Below are 17,799 nucleotides of genomic sequence, written 5' to 3' on the forward strand. Positions count from 1 at the left end.
ACTGTAACTTCATATGTCATCATTTGTACGTTTACATTTGCTTCCATGGCACTTCCCAGTCACTCTTACCCAGAGCCACTTACAATAGTGCTTTATACCCCTAACTAGTGCAAAAAAAAGCTTAAGTCTAAAGATATCCAGCCAGCCAGATAGAAGAGCCAGAACTTACACCTAGACACAAGCAGTATGCAATACCTGATAGCAGGATACTCCATGGCATAAGACATTTCATAAGTTCAATTCAAATAAAATGTATTTCTAAAGCGCTTTTCACAACCGATGTTGTCACAAAGCAGCTTTAAAGAGATCTGAATCTGAGCCTCTGCAGAATAAACCAATGGTGAGAGTGGCAAGGAACCCCCCCTCAGATCAAGAGGAAAAAACCTTGACAGGAACCAAGACCCCACCCTGGTCTACACCGTGATGCAATCCCAAACCTCTCATTACGTCCAAATAGTAAAATAGTAGATATGTCCCAATGAACAGAGATTGGATAGATAATTAATTAATTAATTAGAATTAATTTGATAATTAGTGGTTGGTGTGGCGCAACAGATAACACCACTACCTACCAGTAAGCTACCACACCACATGGGAGACTGGGGTTCAATTGCTTGGGTGACTATGCTGCGCTACACCAATAAGAGTCCTTGGGCAAGACTCCTAACACTACATTGGCCTTCCTCTGTAATACCAGACCAGTAAGATAAGAGCGTCAGCTAAATGCTGTAAATGTAATGTAATGTAAATGTAATTACGTAAAAAATGGGGTAAAATTAGAAAAAAAAAAAAGCTAATACCTGACCCATTAGAATATGCCTGTATCACTCCTACACCCGATACACTGGTCAGCATGGTCTGTACAGAAGGAGTTCAAGGTAAGTAGCATAGCACATTTTGCAGGATACCCTACTTATGAGGCAAAGGGTGGCTTATAATACAACTTCTTATTCCACCTTAAATGGTGCTGCAGTATGGGACATGTACTAGCATTGGAATGGAGCCTCTTTCTTATTTAAGGTGGAATGTAAAATTAACCTAAGAAACTTCCTAAAACCAGCACTTTTCGTCCATAATTTTCATTGGCTTTTGACAGGACCTGTTGAGATTGAGTCGCTGACCAGTACACACTGCTAGATTACACTCTATGGGAGGTCAAGGACAGCAGCCATATTTTAGCTGCAAACAGGGATGTACTGTCCACTCTTATTGACAGTCTTTGGAAAGTAGGGCCACAGGTGTCCCACACACAACCAACCATGGGAAATATTTGCACAGCAGTTCTATTTTGGGCCAAACCTGTCTCAAGACCTGTAGTCTGTAGTTTCAGGTACAGTTGTAATAGCTACTTGCCATCCTTAATGCTGCATCACCCCTATTATGTACTGCCCAAATCCGGCCTACATTGGTGTAAGCTAGCGGAACATAGGTTCCTCCAGTGTTCCTCATACTAAAGCAACAGAACTTTTCATAATGAATGGAAGATATATACATAGCAGGCGCCATCTGCACTGATTGCACCAATGACATCATGCAGCTTGCTCTCTGCATTAGCGTTTTTTGGCCTGACGCCTCCTTCTAAGGAGGTGAACTCCTCTGACCCGAGACAGTCATCAACTGTGCTGGTTAGGTTTAACTTTCCACCCACTAGCATGTGGTAGCAATTATGCTATGGAGAGTAAGCAGGAGCTGAGAGAGGAAGTCAGATACTAAGAGACAGGATAGACTGATAGGTCTGATCTTCCGCTCTTAGGTCTCCTCTCTGCCAGCCTTGGCCAAACCTACAGAACAAATTTTCAGGGCAACCACTGTAACTTACCCTCTGCATGAAAAGCCATACTGAGTAGCCCACTAAAAAGCGGCCTGGTCCACAGCGACACCCCTTTAAGTGAGCCCTTCTAAAAACCAGAAAGCCATTTCCTGTACCACAGCGCAGCGCTGCTTCCTCTTCCTACAGCGGATTCTCAATAGGGCTTCATGCTGCTTTGAGAAGGGTGTGGATAGAGGCAGGATAGAGGCAGGACGAGCCGTCTGTTATTGTTGGACCTGATGTACGTGGGCTCCTCGGTTCTGCTGTGTCTCAACGTTCAAATTGAGAAATAACTGAGTCCCTGGAACTATGTCTAGCATATAATGTACATACCCTTGTGCATGAACGTAAAGGAGAAACCCACTCAAATTTCTCAAAATATCCTTTTATGAGGAATGTATATGGCGAGGCAGAAACAGAAAGCCGTTGCGGTGTTCTGGTTTACTCACAGCGAGTTGAGACAAATCCATCATGTCTTGGTCACACACACTGCAGCCTCGCTCGTAGGTCCAGACATTCGGGACGTAGTTTGTCAAGTAATTCAAATAAATCTGAAAAAGGAAAAGGGATATTTGTTAACCCAGAAGATTAAACAGGAAACAGATCAACCACTCATTGTAAAACCTTTAAAAGGGGAATTTATATATTACTGTGGTCACTCTCTTGTTGACTAAAACTAAAACACTGTTACGAAGCAAGTAAAAAAAAACATGAGCTAGCCAGACTAAACCTACAGCCTCCACACTGAGGGGTTAGCTTAACAGTGTAACAATTCATTCTTCCAAACCGAACAATGAGAGCGTAGATCACATAAGAAAACCCTGCATGTACTCTAAACTTTAGTTTACTGGAAGTTTTTATGCTCTGATTCACCAACAACATATTTAAGATAACACAGATTCAACATATTTCTGTTTTATCAAGATGATATATATCCATCATGTCATTATATATATAAAAAAATATAAATACTTTTATATATATATATACCATCTATATATATATATATATATATAATCTTGATAAAACAAATATGTTGTCCACTAAAAATTATATATATATATATATATATATATATATATATATATATATATATATATATATATATATATATATATAATAATAAAGGGGTTAAGCAAATACCCTGAATATTCAAAATGGTAATTTTACAACTTTCAAAAAAAATCAGCGTGAAAAAATGTATTCCAAGTAATTTTGGAGCATTTCTTCTGTTTTTATTTATTTATTTATTCATTTTTAAGTCTGGGTCCACACTGAGGACTGCTAACAACTGTTACAGGTATGTACACATCATAACATGATTCATCTTTCCAGTGGTGCAGGACCAGAGAGTTTACATCCACCGCCTAACCAACAGCAAACAACAGACGAATGAAATGAAACAAACAAAGAAAATAAATAAATAAAACAAGACAAAACAAAACATACAACCGGGAACAAGGGTGTGCATGCTGATTTCCTAAAGTTAAATGCAGTTAGAGATTTATAGGATGATTTATATGGATTGAGTCAGAAGATGGAATATAAGGGACTTGACCCTTCAATAACTTATAAAAAAAAAGGAGACCATGCCGTCTCAAATGCTTTATTTATGTTTATTATGTTAGCTGTAATTCTTTCCTGAGTGGAATCTTCTACCAAAAGATTGAGCCAATGTTTTACTAAAGCCTGGGTTCTGTCTTTCCAGTTCAGGAGTATGGCTTTTTTTCCAGTAGTAGGAGACATTTTACAAAAACCTTTAATATGGGGCATTACTAGTGAGGAAATGTCATAGAGAAGGGTAATGATGGTGCACACTGGGATGCCAGACACAAACACATTTAAGCAGTGTCTGACACAGTCTCTTTTTACTAATCATATTTAATTTGAATATTTTTATATATTTAGTCTGGAAAGCTTGTCTAGTTCACACAACACTGAATTGTATAGAATTCACTGTATTTGCATTAATTCAGCCAGCTGATTAAAACATGTTGTAATATTTGCACTCCCTTTGCTTTTGTCAAAAACAAACAAATACGTACTTAAAATAAACACTAATGAGCAAAACCAATGAATGAATACATAACCAAATACCTCTACAGCCTACTTTAAAAACTATTCAGCAGACACCAATGCGCCAGTGTGTTAGACCGTGGCCTGCTGTCCACTGCTTCAATAAGATATATACATAAATACATACTTCCTACATAAATACATTACATTAAAAATCATAAACAGCTGAAGAAAGGCCTTATGCGACCTGCATGCCATGGATATTCATGCAGAGTGGTTAGGCTGCTGATTTACAGTACTCGAAGGAAGTGATGTGTCCACCCTTTCTCAGGGTTGCTCTCAGGTCACACCAAAGGACAGCAGACCAAGATGGTTTCCCCTGTCAAATTTATATTGACAAACTGGCCTTTAATTAGTGCTGTTTTCTGCAGCGCAGCCATAACCTTCAACATATGGAACGGCGCAGATTTACAGCACATCAGCAGGGCAGATTTAGCTGGGCAGGGAAAGGAAGTCCGGGTGAGCTAACGGGACTTAAATATGTCTGGGGCAGCTCTCTATAAAGAGTCTGGAATTACAGCGGCTCCGCCATGTTTGGGTCTGCCTCAATCTCGACTACTGTGTGTTCGAGTTCAGAGCCAAAGCCTATCTCTGTCTAGGACATTCCGTCATATAAAAAACACTGGGTGACGAGCCAAGACGTAATTACGGCAGGATTAAAGGGTGATGGTACACGCAAGGAAAGCAACATCCATTTCATTTGAAACAGACAGAGAGAGAGAGAGGAACACACACAGTGCAGTAGAGAGAGAGAGAGAGAGAGAGCTGGAAAGTGAGCGACAGGCTTTTTGTGCTGTTCCCTGGCAGCAGTGTAAGCTCATGTGTGATCAGGCTGCTGGATGCTGATCCTCCACTACGGCAAGCTGACATGTATACACCATCATGCTGCTTTTCTGCCCTGGAAGCCAGGATTGTAAAACTAAAAGGGGGAATCCTCCAACCAATCCACCGGAGTCCAACCCTAATGACAGATGGCCTGCAAATGCAACTCTTTTCAGGATCTGCCTGCAGTTAAGCTTGTTAATGCTGCTGGTAATCCTGGATTACGGCTCGCATCAATTACAGATAAACATGGCCGTATTAGGCACTGGATTATGACTATGGTGATGATGATGACGATGATGTGGGGTTGACCAAGGTCAACAGGCTAACAAGGAAACTGGGACGCTCTCAGTGTTTAAAAGGAGACAGAAGACATAAACCAGACAGATGTCTTCACTCTCCAGTAATAACTCACTGCTGCTTCCTTCTTAACAGCCTCGCTTACGTTTATGGTGCGCTGTGTGAATGAACATTTACACACCGGTAAAAGAGCAGCTGTCCCAGGGGAGACCGCCGACAATTGGGAATGGAAATGTGCCGGTGCTGGGCTGGGCGTCCGCTTAAAGGAATAGTTCAGTTTTGTCCTGAATTGTCCTTGAATCCTGAATTCAACTACGGTGCAGCATCACACCGCTCAATGTCAAGCTATGCTATTAAACTACCAAACACTCATCCATTTCTGAACATTCGAGAGACAATCAAGGGACTAGTCTGGGACTAAACTGCAGGGTCAGTGTTGAAACACCAGTAAGGGGTTGTTTTGGCTTGGTCTAGGCTTAATTGAGGTATTATTTAATATTTAATTTAATGTTTTATTCAATATTATTTATTATTATTTAAATATCCTATCTAATATTTAAGGTCTTATTTAATACCTCAATACCTCCAATAAGTAAAAGTATTAATAAATAGCGATAAATTGTTTTTTATTCAATATATTTCTTATCATTTATTATTACCCTGCTCTTATATATTCTCCCCTATCACATGCAATGCTCCCGACATCTGCAAACTTGAGACGCCATGGCTGATGGGCCACGTTTGAGATAGTTGGAAAGTTGTGAAACTGTACATATGATCTGAACCAAACTATTCCTGTAAGTTCAAGAGAACCAGTCTCGCTGGCAGAAGAGAGTGTGGAGGTTCATCTGTTGGCCAATGATGATTATTCATTAAGAGCCAGCAGCACAGACAGATGTTTGAGGGTTAGGAGAAGATGACTCAACACAGCGCAAGGTTTGTTTAAGCTATCATGGAAACACAGCAGGCTGGCGTCGAGGAAGAAAAGCGAAGGTTGGTGTAGGGGAGGAGATTACTCTATCGTCCAGACATCCTACCCCACTGTTTTCCTGGGCTGCTATTGCGTCTGACAAGAGAGCTAAGACTGCATTCCTGGCTCTCACCCAACAGTAAACTATCAGCTGGTTTCTTTGGAAGCTTGAAGGCCCTCATCTCATTCAGGGAGTCTATCAAATCAGAGATATCGCATAAATCTGCAACCCGGTATAACAGAGACTGTTTGGGAACAGGCTCTGCACAGGAAACAGGTCAGTTGCTTTGATTAGAGTCTAGAGCTTTTTACACCCACAACGTGTTTTTGGACGCCACTTACTTTGGTGTTTATGTTGCCATGGATGACCACGGGAAGGCTGTCGTAGACGGTGTTCCTAACTCGAACTCGATCTGTGCCGAACTTCAGCAGGACTTCGTCTGCAACCGAATTAAACAGTGATCAAAGCGAACCAGTTCTTTAGAGTCCAGTCATCCAAGAAATTGTCAGGTCAAGAATCTTCAAATGCAGACCCGGAGGCCTGGTGTTCAGCACCAGATTTGGTGATTTCCCTGCTCAAACACAACCATTACATCTGGCAATTAACAGAAAATTTGATCCAGGTGTGTTTGGGTGGGAAAATAGCAAAACTGTGCTGTACACCGGCCTTCTAGAACTGAATATGAAGAACCCTGGATCCTGGATGTGCCACACTGCTGTCCGCCAAGGCATATTATAATAAGCTGAAAAACCTGCAGCACAGTCCATCAAGGCACACTCCTGCCTGTGTTTACCAACAATTTGGACATATTTAGCCATTTTCTTGAATTCACTCACCCACTGCTCCATTTAGATTCTGGAAAATCTGGCATTTGTGGTCCAGAGTCATATTAAGGCTCTCCTAAAACACACACACACACACATAGACAGAAGATGAAGCCAAAGCTTGAACCGAGTGACCACGTGACCCTCGTCCTCAGGCGACCGGCCCAGCAGTGTATTTTTAACCTGTTTGTTTGTTTTCTGAGGGTGTGATGTGTTTTCGTGCATTTTATAACGACATGTGGTCACATTACAAGCCTGGGTTACAGTGGCAGCTCTCACAGTAGCTGCAGACTTGCAGAGCTCCACAACTGTACGCTCACCCTGTACATGGAGTCCAAGTAGGTCTTGGTGTAGAAGAGCTGGTCGTCGTCGTTGTCATGCAGGTCCCACTGCTTCACCAGCTTGTTTATGTAGGGGGCATAGCCGATAAAGCCTGCAAACAACATCACAGCTTTATGGCCCAAGCTTCATAAAGAACATTTAGGTTTTTAAAAGGGACACACGAAGAGCTGGAATTATGGAGTGGCCAGACTCAGCGGTTCCTATACGTCAATTATGGCAGCTGGGGAAATGCCTCAGTCTCAGGGCAAACCCTGGCTCTAGCCCAAAAGCCTCTGCAAAGTGAGATTTCTCACAGACAAGCCTGATAAAAAGAGAGGCTGGAAGTGCTGGATGCACCGCAAGCAGTGTGGAGCCTGAAGGAAGGGTCCGGAGAACCTCTTAGGTCCCAGTTCCCACAGACTTCTGTCCTGCACCGTCCTAAATGTTGTATCTGAAAGGGGAATTCCGGACGTTATATCCGAAAGGGGACTGTGACTTTTTTTTACAGTTGTGAGGATGGAAACCAGGGGACACAATGTCTCCAACACAAATACAAGGGTTATTTTATTTACCAAAAGGACAAAGAACAGGCTACTTTTTAACTGCTGAATCCACAAGGAAGAAATCAACAGGGAGAGAGGTCGGACGGCACTCGGACAATGTCTAGTGTATTTATTTGACTCACATTTAAAACGTGAACCTTTCAGAACTTAAGACCTTCTTCTAAAATTCCAAAAAAAATAAATAATTTTACTCCAGTCAAAAATTGCAATTAATATTACAATTATGTCCTGAGCTCTATATATTTATTTTAAAAAAAAATTCTTAAAGTTTTGATGAAAGGATTTGTCATTATGATTCGATTTTTCCATTAACGTTATTATTTTTGTTTATTTTAAAATATTTTTTTTTTAGCTAAATTATACCTGCTACCCGTCAATGCCATAACTAACAGCGTGGTATTCACCTTTGTTTGGTCTATATACACTAGTATTGGCTGGTGTACCACAAGCAGGCTGAGGAATGTATTGGATATAGTACGAGTGCTGTCTGACCGCTCTCCCTTTTCTTTTACTTACCCTTAATTTTTTTACACCTCTACCTCTGAGTTGTATATGTAATGATGTAATGTTGATGAAGGTGGTATATCAGAAAATACGAGACTTCCTTGGAGCCTATTCTGCCTTGTAACACCCATACAAAAACCTCTCCATCTTGAGTTTTTAAAAAACACATTTCAAGCCAGAACCTTCTCAAACTATCACAAAATAATGTCTCCAGCATCAGGAAGCAGATTTATAACTCTTTCAAACACTGAGTGTTTTTAGAGCATTGAGCTCTCAGACGAATGGGTCCTATCTCCACCACTGGGAACAATTCTGACTCACATTTGACATTAAAGCACTCAGAATGGCTTTACTTACATCTTAACCTTTTAATTATGCAGGATTTCTGGAGAATTTCTGTGGAATTTCCCTGGACGTCAGTGTTGGGAAATGGTATGTTTTAAATTGGAGCAGACTCAAAAACCAGCAGATTGGTTGCTTCCAGATCTGACAGATAATCAGACCCCTCTGCTGTCACCGAAAGATACATATGTGAAGTGCGGACCACGTTCACTTGGCTGAGGCAAGGAAGAGGAACTCGAGAAAGTTGGGCTGGAGTTCTGGGCGAAGGGAATGGGAGCGAGAAGGAAAGGGGAGCAATTGTGTGGTGTGCATAGTAATGAAGAGAAGGAGTTAGGGCGTGGTCAATTTCCTAAAGCTTTACTTTTTACGTAACTCCAAAAAAAAACACAGTGCTTAGTGTGTTATTTACTTAGTTTTTCAAATAGCTGCTTTCTCTGAAGGTAGATCTTCACCTCAGACTGAAACTCTAAATGCACGTTAAGACATGGTGCTACCTAAATTCCACAGCTTTGAAATTGTCCTTCTTCAAAAGCGTGGTTTATCTGGAATTTATATGAACATGACATAACTTTCACACACAATATTTAGACTCAACCACTCAACCAGTCACGGTTATCTCTGCCTTTTGCATGGTGGCAACCAAGATGATGGATCACAGTAACTAGGATGTTATGACAAAGCAGAGGACAAACTAGTAATCATTTTGACATGCGTCTCATGTGGGGCTACATCTACGAGAGCAGCTCAAACTAAGTCATCTCAGCGATATGAGAAAGGAAGGCACTCCTTACGCTTCAGCTTCATGAGTATAAGGAGATAAACTCTCTGGTGTCCTTTCAGCACTCCAAAATGGAAAGTAGGCCAGTCAGAAACACTGTTTTCCTGCTTTGTAAGGATGCATTTTTGGATGCCCACTTAAATGCTGGTCAAGGGGATCAAACCCAAGCCTGAGTCTCTTCCCTAATGTCCACAGGAGTCCATAAGCATCTAATTATTTGTAATAGGACATGAACAACATGGGTAAATTAGCCACGTTCAGGGTGAACAGCAAATTTGGTCCAGTATGGTCTGCTCTCTAGCGGAATGAAAATTAAGCTTTGGACAAGATTATCCAGAAGAACCAACATGTCTAACTTGTACCCTCTGGGGTCTAATGGCATTTTCTTGATTTTTGCAAATCTTCTTAAAAAACCTCTCACTGTAATAAGACCCCATGTGAGCTAGAGCACTGTGTAAAGAAATGTCCTGACCCTAAAGCCTGTCAGATTTGAGAAATTCTTCATGATCCTTGTGAAAACAGACCTTTACTTTAGTGGATGAACTGTTTTGGTGCTTGAAATGGGTTTCAGAAAAATCTCTTCTGAATATTTCACCTTCATAGTAGATGATCATAGTAGTACATAAGATGATTATTATCTCTCACATATACCATATGTATCCCATTAGCTTTGTCCTCTTAGTCTAATATATCCAGACTAACATACTAATAGACTTAGGCACTTAATCATAACTTTCGGGTGGACTTTTACTGCTCTATGTAAAAGGGACCACAATCCGTTACTTCCCATCACTCGAAGTGGATCAAACTGGCTACTCCTCCGGTCCTTATCTGTTTTCCCTATGCTGGCCACAGTGAGGTATTGTTCAAGTGACTTCGAAGTTGCATACCAACTTGTTTGGGTATCTCCAGGTGTGTGAGGGGCTTCTAAAAAACATATTTGAGCTTCCTTCCTCTTCATTAATTATGCACATATGTTAACGCCCTTTCGTTTATTCTTATCACAATTAGGTGTAACCAATGCGCTGTAACTTCTTTGTCTTCTGTGAACTAATGGAAGGTGACAACACCCCATTGGGGAGATATATAACCTTTTGTAACTTGGTCAACCTTCAGAGATCTCTGGGTATTTGCCAGGAGCTTCTCCCCAATTATATATACATATAAATATATTGCTTTGGAGCATTAACTGTGACTGTGATTTTACTGATTTCTGCTTATTTAGAAAATGTCCACCACATGCCTTTAAAATGAGTGACTGAGGGTGGTGGAACAGGTAGTATTCTTCTTCCTCATCCTTTAGAGAACTAGAATAGTCTTTAGGGTGGCAGTAGATGTTTAATGGAGAGTACGTGCAGAAAGTAAGTCTAGAAACCTGTTTACACCGGCTCACTTCATGCGACTTGAGTATCAGGAGTATATCAGTATCAGGCCAAACCACATAAAACTGCAAGAGTAAACCAACACTCCCAAGACTCAAGACTCAAGAAAAAAATCTGACCAGAAAACAATCCAGATACTAGTCACGTGAAGTGACCAGGTGTGAACAGTGTCTAAGAGTGCTTTTAGCAATTAGCACAGGACTGGAAGGACTGGGGATCGAGCATTTCCTACCTAAGACTCGACACTCATATTTTTACTGTAAGAATTCACCAAGTTCAAGATTACATTTACATTTAAGGCATTTAGCAGACGCTCTTATCCAGAGCGACTTACAAAGTGCTTTGCTATTTATCCAAGAAAACCTCAGCTAGTTAGAATAGACTAATAGTTTAAAGATACCTCTAAGCTTTAGACATTACTAAACACAAGTTAATAAAGTGACCATAGTACTCTGCTATTCACCCAAGTATTCTCGGAAGAGGAGGGTCTTCAGTTTGGGTTTGAAGGCAGTGAGCGTTTGACTCTGCTGTTCGGACACCCAGGGGAAGCTCGTTCCACCACTTCAGTGCAGGACAGAAAAAAGTCTGGACGCTCGTCTTCCACAGATTTTGAGGGATGGCGGGTCGAGCCGAGCCGTATTTGAAGCTGGAAGGGCTCTTGGTGCAGATCGGCTTTTGACCATTGCCATCAAGTACGGAGGGGCTGGTCCTTTCTGGGCTTTGTAGGCCAGCGTCAGGGTTTTAAATCTGATGCGGGCAGCAGCTACAGGAAGCCAGTGAAGGGAACGATTACTCCTACACTGGAATGGGTACTGGTATTGAGATCGTGACCTATGTATTACTTGGTATCGAATCGTGAAGAAAGTCAGTGGTATCACCTATCCCTACTCTGCTCGGTCTCCATAGCGACTCACATGCCTTTCCCCCCCTCTCTGCGCTTTCCTGAAGAACACCGACCACAGCTGAAAATTGCAGGGTTTGGCTATGTTGTTGGTCGCTGTGCAGTTTAGGATCCATCATTACGATGGCCTCAACCCCTGTACACACAAGCTGAAGGACGAGTCCTGCACGTGAAAACTGGAAGGAAGACAGAAAAAGAAAGAGAAAACACACACACACACACACACACACACACACACACACACACTCCTGGACCCTCGCTTAGGCCGTTTATGGGAATCAATATGTTCTTTTTAATGGCCCGTTCAAGTCTGCTTCAGAAATAGACTTTTGGAAGTATTAGTAGGCATTACCAAAGTTTAGGTAAGCCGCTGAATACACAGAGCCGGCACTCTGACAGACATGCCCTTTAATCTACATAAACACACAGATTTGACAATGTTCATATTTCATTCTGGAGCGGGGAAAGATTGAGAGCAGCCATGTGTATTCAGAGTTATAGTTATAAACTGGACTAAACCGAAGCTTACACTGTGAGAAAGGTCTGCCTTTGACATTTCAGTCAGTTCCCAGGGATGCTCATGTTGAACTGTATACTGATTCAAGTACTTTTGTAAGTCGCTCTGGCTCTGTGTATAAGAGCGTCTGCTAAATGCCTTAAATGTAAATGTAATGTAAATGATTCATGAACCCCTTAAACAGCCTATGAACTGCAGATGGGCCGGAGAATAGCCCCACCAGACGTCCCTGTAGTTACTGAGTAATACACCTTAGTATGTAATAAGCCTTGGTGTGCTAAAGGGTTAACAGGCAAACTCACAGAAACACATTAACCCTTAAATCCACATTATTTTCAAATGATCTGAGGCAACCGCTTGTAGTGGTTGGTAGGCTTACCGTAATAACTGATATTAATGAAACTTGTGATCATTAAAATAAATGTCTTTATTATGCAAATGATTCTTATTTAGTTCTCTCTCATTTGCCATGTGATTTCACCTCTAGTTAACCATTCCCTTGGTACACACTTAGCCTAATCTATGCTAAAGAAAGGATTGCTTAATTATTGGCAGCATACAGCAGATCAAAAAATGAAAATCACACACAAATCTGCAGATGTTCATTTTGGCAAATAGTGCTGGGGTATGTAAACTGAGCTCCAGCATGGTCTGCTCTCTAGGGGAGTGAAAGATAAGCTTTGGACAAGCTAATCCAGAAGAAGAACCAACATACCTAACTGGTACTTGGAGAACTATGGATGTTAACCCTCCATATTGTCTTAAAGGCACTTGCATATAAGATAATACCCACATGTTCAGAACAATCTCAAGTCTCATGTATAATGAGAGCCCATAATAGCACGATGTGAAGAGATACTCTGACCTTAAACCTAGTGCAATTTTAAATTCTTCATATTTCTTGTGAAAACATCCCTTTTACTCTGCTGTGGGGCTTGAAATGGGTTTGAGACTAAGCTTCAGCAAAGTGTGAAGTTTAGTGGCATGTATGAATAAAAGTTCATAAATGTGTATTAAATGACACACAAATCGACCCGTTACAGATGACAGGTAGATTACAGACACACAAATCCAACATTTCGACACGGCGAGAGGCAGGGACGAGTATCTCAACCGGTCTTCATAGCCCTGTAACTCATATGCGATGAGATGGAAAGGGCGGGCTCTATAGACTTCATCATTACATAAGTTGACATTTTGTTAAAGATATAGTATCATCCTGGGCTTTCCCTCCGCCAAAAAAGTCATAACACTCCCATACATTCTCAGTGGGGTTTAATCTGGAGATCTGGAAAACATCACCCGAAGTTCCTCACTCCTAAACCCACTCCATCATTTGATCAGCAGTGTGGCGTCTTGTCTTGTTGGCAGATAAAGACATAGTTTGGAGTTCTCCAGATCCAGATGTTCAGCATCATTGTGACACACAAACATCTGCCTGTCAGTGTAATATTTTGTTTGGAAATATAATCTAGAAACATTGTCATAACTCACATTTTTAACTTCAGCATTTCAGTTTGCTCAACTGTACACACTGAGTTGAGCTAGGCTCTGACCTTCCCCCTTAATTTGCTCACTGTTATCCCCCTCTGCAGGTTAGAATTCCTCCAATCACATAGAAGATGGCCTTCTTTTACTCAAGATATACTCAGACCATCATATTGTTCTTATTTTCTTATTTTTGTGTCCAAAAAGAAAACAGAGAGGTAAATGTACTCAGAACTGTGTTTTTATTGTAGTGTAATTTTACAGCTCTAGACCGGCCCTACGGTCTAACTGCTGCTTATCAAGTGTGAGGAGATCATAAGTTCAAATCCCAGCCAGGGCTCACAGCTACACTGTCAAAACCTTCACATTCTGTGGGCACAATGTAATGAGGGGTGTGGTCCTAAACATATAGATAGCAAAAAACAGTAAACAGGATGAGGGGGAGGAGCTACAGACTAAACATCTTACACAGTATTTCATCAGTTTCAGCTGCAGCTCTTTTACTAAGGCTTCCGAGGCTCAACTCAGTGTGTATTGTTGCATAAACTGAGATGCAGAAAGAAAAATGAGAGGTAGGAGACCATTTATCTATTCAGTGGTATAATATGGGGTTTAATAAAGAATATTAGGAGAAATTCATATCTGGGTAGAGGATTACATGCGTATTCTAGCCTGCTGCAACACAATAGCAACTTAATAAGGAGACCATCCCGAGCATAGACTCAACAAAGTGTGTAAGACCTAAACAGGGAGTGCTGCTACCGAAGCATAGCACAGATACTCAGATGCTGTGACCTCTCTCAACAGAACAGACATTTCTCCTTAACAGCCTAACAGTTATACACTGTAATGGTCAGGTCAAAAACAGAGCCGAGACCTCTCCACACACACACACACACACACACACACACACACACACACACACACACACACAGCCTCCAGTTTTCACTCCTCCCCCGAGACGCCCACAGGACAATTACGCTTTATGTGGCCCTACTGAGTCCAGTCCAAAAGTAACACACTTTTGCCACAGACTTCTGGCGGATCGCTGCACGGACACAATCAACCCTCAATTGCGACGGGTCCGGCATATCGAACAGGAAGCCCAAGACAAATAAAAAGCCCTCGCCTTAATTCCACGAATTTGACCAGGCCGGACAGGAGGTGGGCCCACGGACGGCTGCGCAAGGCTCGCAGACCGCCGCAGTCTAAGCAGTAATTCCACTTTTCAAAATAGCAGACAAGGATAAACATGGTGATTTCAGAGCAGCTATGACCACAGCCTGATGAGTGCAGAGGGCTCAGTGGAGCTGATCCTTTGGTGAACCCTTTGAAAATCACAGTTAAAGGACAGTATGTTGGGATTCTATAATAATTAGGCCATTTTATCACTTACAGCTCACTGAACCCATGTGGTTTCTATGCTCCTGAGCTTCTAATTCTTTATTTTTATTACGAAATAGAAGAGATAGTTGATTATGATTTGTATGTGATGAGAAATTATTGCTGTGCATGCAGTTTTGGGGGCCAAGTTTGGTGAATCACTGTATCACTATGGTAATGCTAGCTTTGTCATCCTCTCCTCTTCCTCTCTTTCTTTCTCTTTCTTTCCCTCTCGCTTTCTCTCACATACACACACACACACACACACATACATACAGTACCAGTCAATAGAATCTGACCCAAATGCTAAAGGAAACAATTTATTTATATATATATATATATATATATATATATATATATATATATATATATATTATTATTATTATTATTATATATATATATTTTTTTTATTTATTTTATTTTTTTTTGTAAAGGTGCAGAGGTCATACAGGTATCCACTGTAGTTAGGATACCATGGCTAATATTCATTATTTCTATTTGATAATGTGTAAATATTCATAATATATTAATTCTATATGATAATGTTTAAATATTCATTATATATTATTTCTATTTGTAAATTTGTATTCTTTTTGGTACTACTGTGAGGGCCAATGCCCCACGTTTTTCACTCAACTTTACACCCATGTAGTGTGACGTGACAATAGAACTGATTGATTAGAAAAAAAAAGTGGGCACAAGTTGTTTGTTGAACTGGAAGATGATGATTTGGTCAAATAGGCTATTAAGGCCATTTATTGGTGTTAGTAAATGAGTAAATGTGTGTTTATTAACACACACACACACACACACACACACAGCCTCTAGCCCAACTTAGGCCTACTTAAACCCTCCCCCCGCGACCACGGTATTCTAACTACGGTGGATGTCCGTGTTTCCCCAGTGTCCTCTTCTATAAAAAACTAAAATATGATGATCAGCACAGATTGAACCTGGTGTGTCCAAACTTTTGACTGGTACTGTACATTCCGTTTTCTTCTTTCACTGTTCTGTGTGTGGTGAAACTACTGAAAACAAACAAGTGTTTCTGTTATTCTGGCCTTTTCTGTCTCCTTCAGTCTCTCTCGTCTCTATTTGTCACTCTTTCGCCCTTAAAAAAATTGTCCTTCCACCATTCTCGCTATTGCCATCTCTCTGCCTCTCTCTCTCTCATTTTCTCTTTCCTCACCTCCCATTGCTCCCCTCCTTCAAACACACCCTCACTCTCTCAAATGAATACGCTATTCACTCAGCACCCCGACATGAATGGAGCAGTATGCCTGGTGTCCTTCAGGAAATTCCACAGGGTGACTGGCCACTGGCCGGCAGTTTATAGAGAAAACACTTTTTCTATCCTATTGTACTCAGAACTGCAGATAGTGAAACTCAAAACAGTGTTTTTGCAGCGTTCAGTAGAGCTAAACTTATTATTCTGCCCAACCCACCAGGTCCACGCAGCTGCGCCGGGCATTCATAGCTAAAATTAAAAAGTTACTGGCCATGACCTTGTGGGCTGAGAGGCATTCCACTAATACATTACATGGCTATAAAGTAAAACAAATTGACCTCCCACATTGCAGTGTGGTTGTGTATGAAGGAGTGAGAGAGAGAGAGAGAGAGAGAGAGAGAGCGAGAGAGCGAGAGAGAGAGAGAACATTCGGTCTCGCACGGCCAAAGAAAACCGGAGTGACGGGAGGTGCTATAAATCATTCCTGTGAAGGCCGACACTGACTGAGCACGTAACAGTTAATGATGAACGAACGTGGTGACGTTACACTGTGAGCGGCGACTCTGTGGGGAGAATCTGTCAGCAAAAACAAAGTGCTTTATTCTGCCCATATGACAGAAGAATCCATGAACATCACTGCAGGCAAGCAAACTAATAAATCCCATCTTCCATGATCCCCTAGTGTCTTCACAAGACCCACCTCCAGAGTTGAGGAAGCGTTTCCCGTTGCGGACGTAGGGGTACTTCTCCGCCAGCCGCGAATCCGGCCAAATCACACCCTCAGCGGCAAACATCACCTTATGATTGGCTTGCTGGAACTTCCTCAGAAGCTCGTCCGGCCCTCCGGCAAAGATAAGGTCATAACTGCAGAGAAAAAGAGCGAGAGAGTGAGAGAGATAAAATACTGTAGTAAATCATACCAGAGTGTCAAGCAGTCAGCTACTCCAGTACACACTGAGCTGTGATGTTAACATCAACCATCAAAATTGAGAAAAAGAAAAACTGCTGATCTTCTGGGATCTTCTGGGATTTTCAGCACAGCAGTCTCTAGAGTTACTCAGAATGGTGCGATAAAGAAAACCCATCCAGTGAGCTCAGTTCTGCAGAAGGAAACACTTTGTTGGTGGGAGAGGTCAACAGAGAATGGTCAGACTGGTTGGAGCTCACAGAAAGCCTACAGTAGCTTAGATGACCTTAGATCACCTTCGATCTCAGCCAAGACCAGAAAGCCGAAAACTGAATTACCAACACTGGATAAATCTCAATTTCTGCTGAAGCACACAGATGGTAAGGTCAGAATTTGGCATCAACAGCATGAATCCAAATGGAGGTGGAGGAGGTGTAATGGTGTGGGGAATGGTTTCTGGGCAAACATTCGTCCCATTAATACCAGTAAAGCATCGCCTGACCGCCACATCCTATTAGAGCATTGTTGCTGACCATGTGCATCCCTTCATGGCCACATTTCACCCATCTTCTAATGGATACTTCCAGCATGATGATGCACCATGGTTTCATGAACCCTCCAACGAGTTCATTGTCCTGCAGTGGCTTTTCCAGTCACTGGATCTGAATGAAATACAATGTAC

At 41.5% G+C, this 17,799-nt stretch overlaps 1 protein-coding gene across 1 annotated transcript in view; it reads right to left on the reverse strand.

Annotated features, from left to right (window-relative positions):
- plod2 (procollagen-lysine, 2-oxoglutarate 5-dioxygenase 2) overlaps nucleotides 1-17,799 on the reverse strand; it is a 63,074-nt gene that overhangs the window by 21,444 nt on the left and 23,831 nt on the right. Inside the window, exons 4-8 of the mRNA XM_072679320.1 lie at nucleotides 16,911-17,074; nucleotides 7,124-7,236; nucleotides 6,816-6,879; nucleotides 6,321-6,418; nucleotides 2,260-2,361 (exon numbers count right to left, since the gene is read on the reverse strand). Of these exons, the coding sequence (XP_072535421.1) occupies nucleotides 2,260-2,361; nucleotides 6,321-6,418; nucleotides 6,816-6,879; nucleotides 7,124-7,236; nucleotides 16,911-17,074 (541 nt within the window). The remainder of the gene's footprint in view (nucleotides 1-2,259; nucleotides 2,362-6,320; nucleotides 6,419-6,815; nucleotides 6,880-7,123; nucleotides 7,237-16,910; nucleotides 17,075-17,799) is intronic.

The sequence above is a fragment of the Salminus brasiliensis genome, chromosome 5 (genome assembly GCF_030463535.1).
Source record: "Salminus brasiliensis chromosome 5, fSalBra1.hap2, whole genome shotgun sequence".
In the NCBI taxonomy this organism is placed as follows: Eukaryota; Metazoa; Chordata; class Actinopteri; order Characiformes; family Bryconidae; genus Salminus; species Salminus brasiliensis.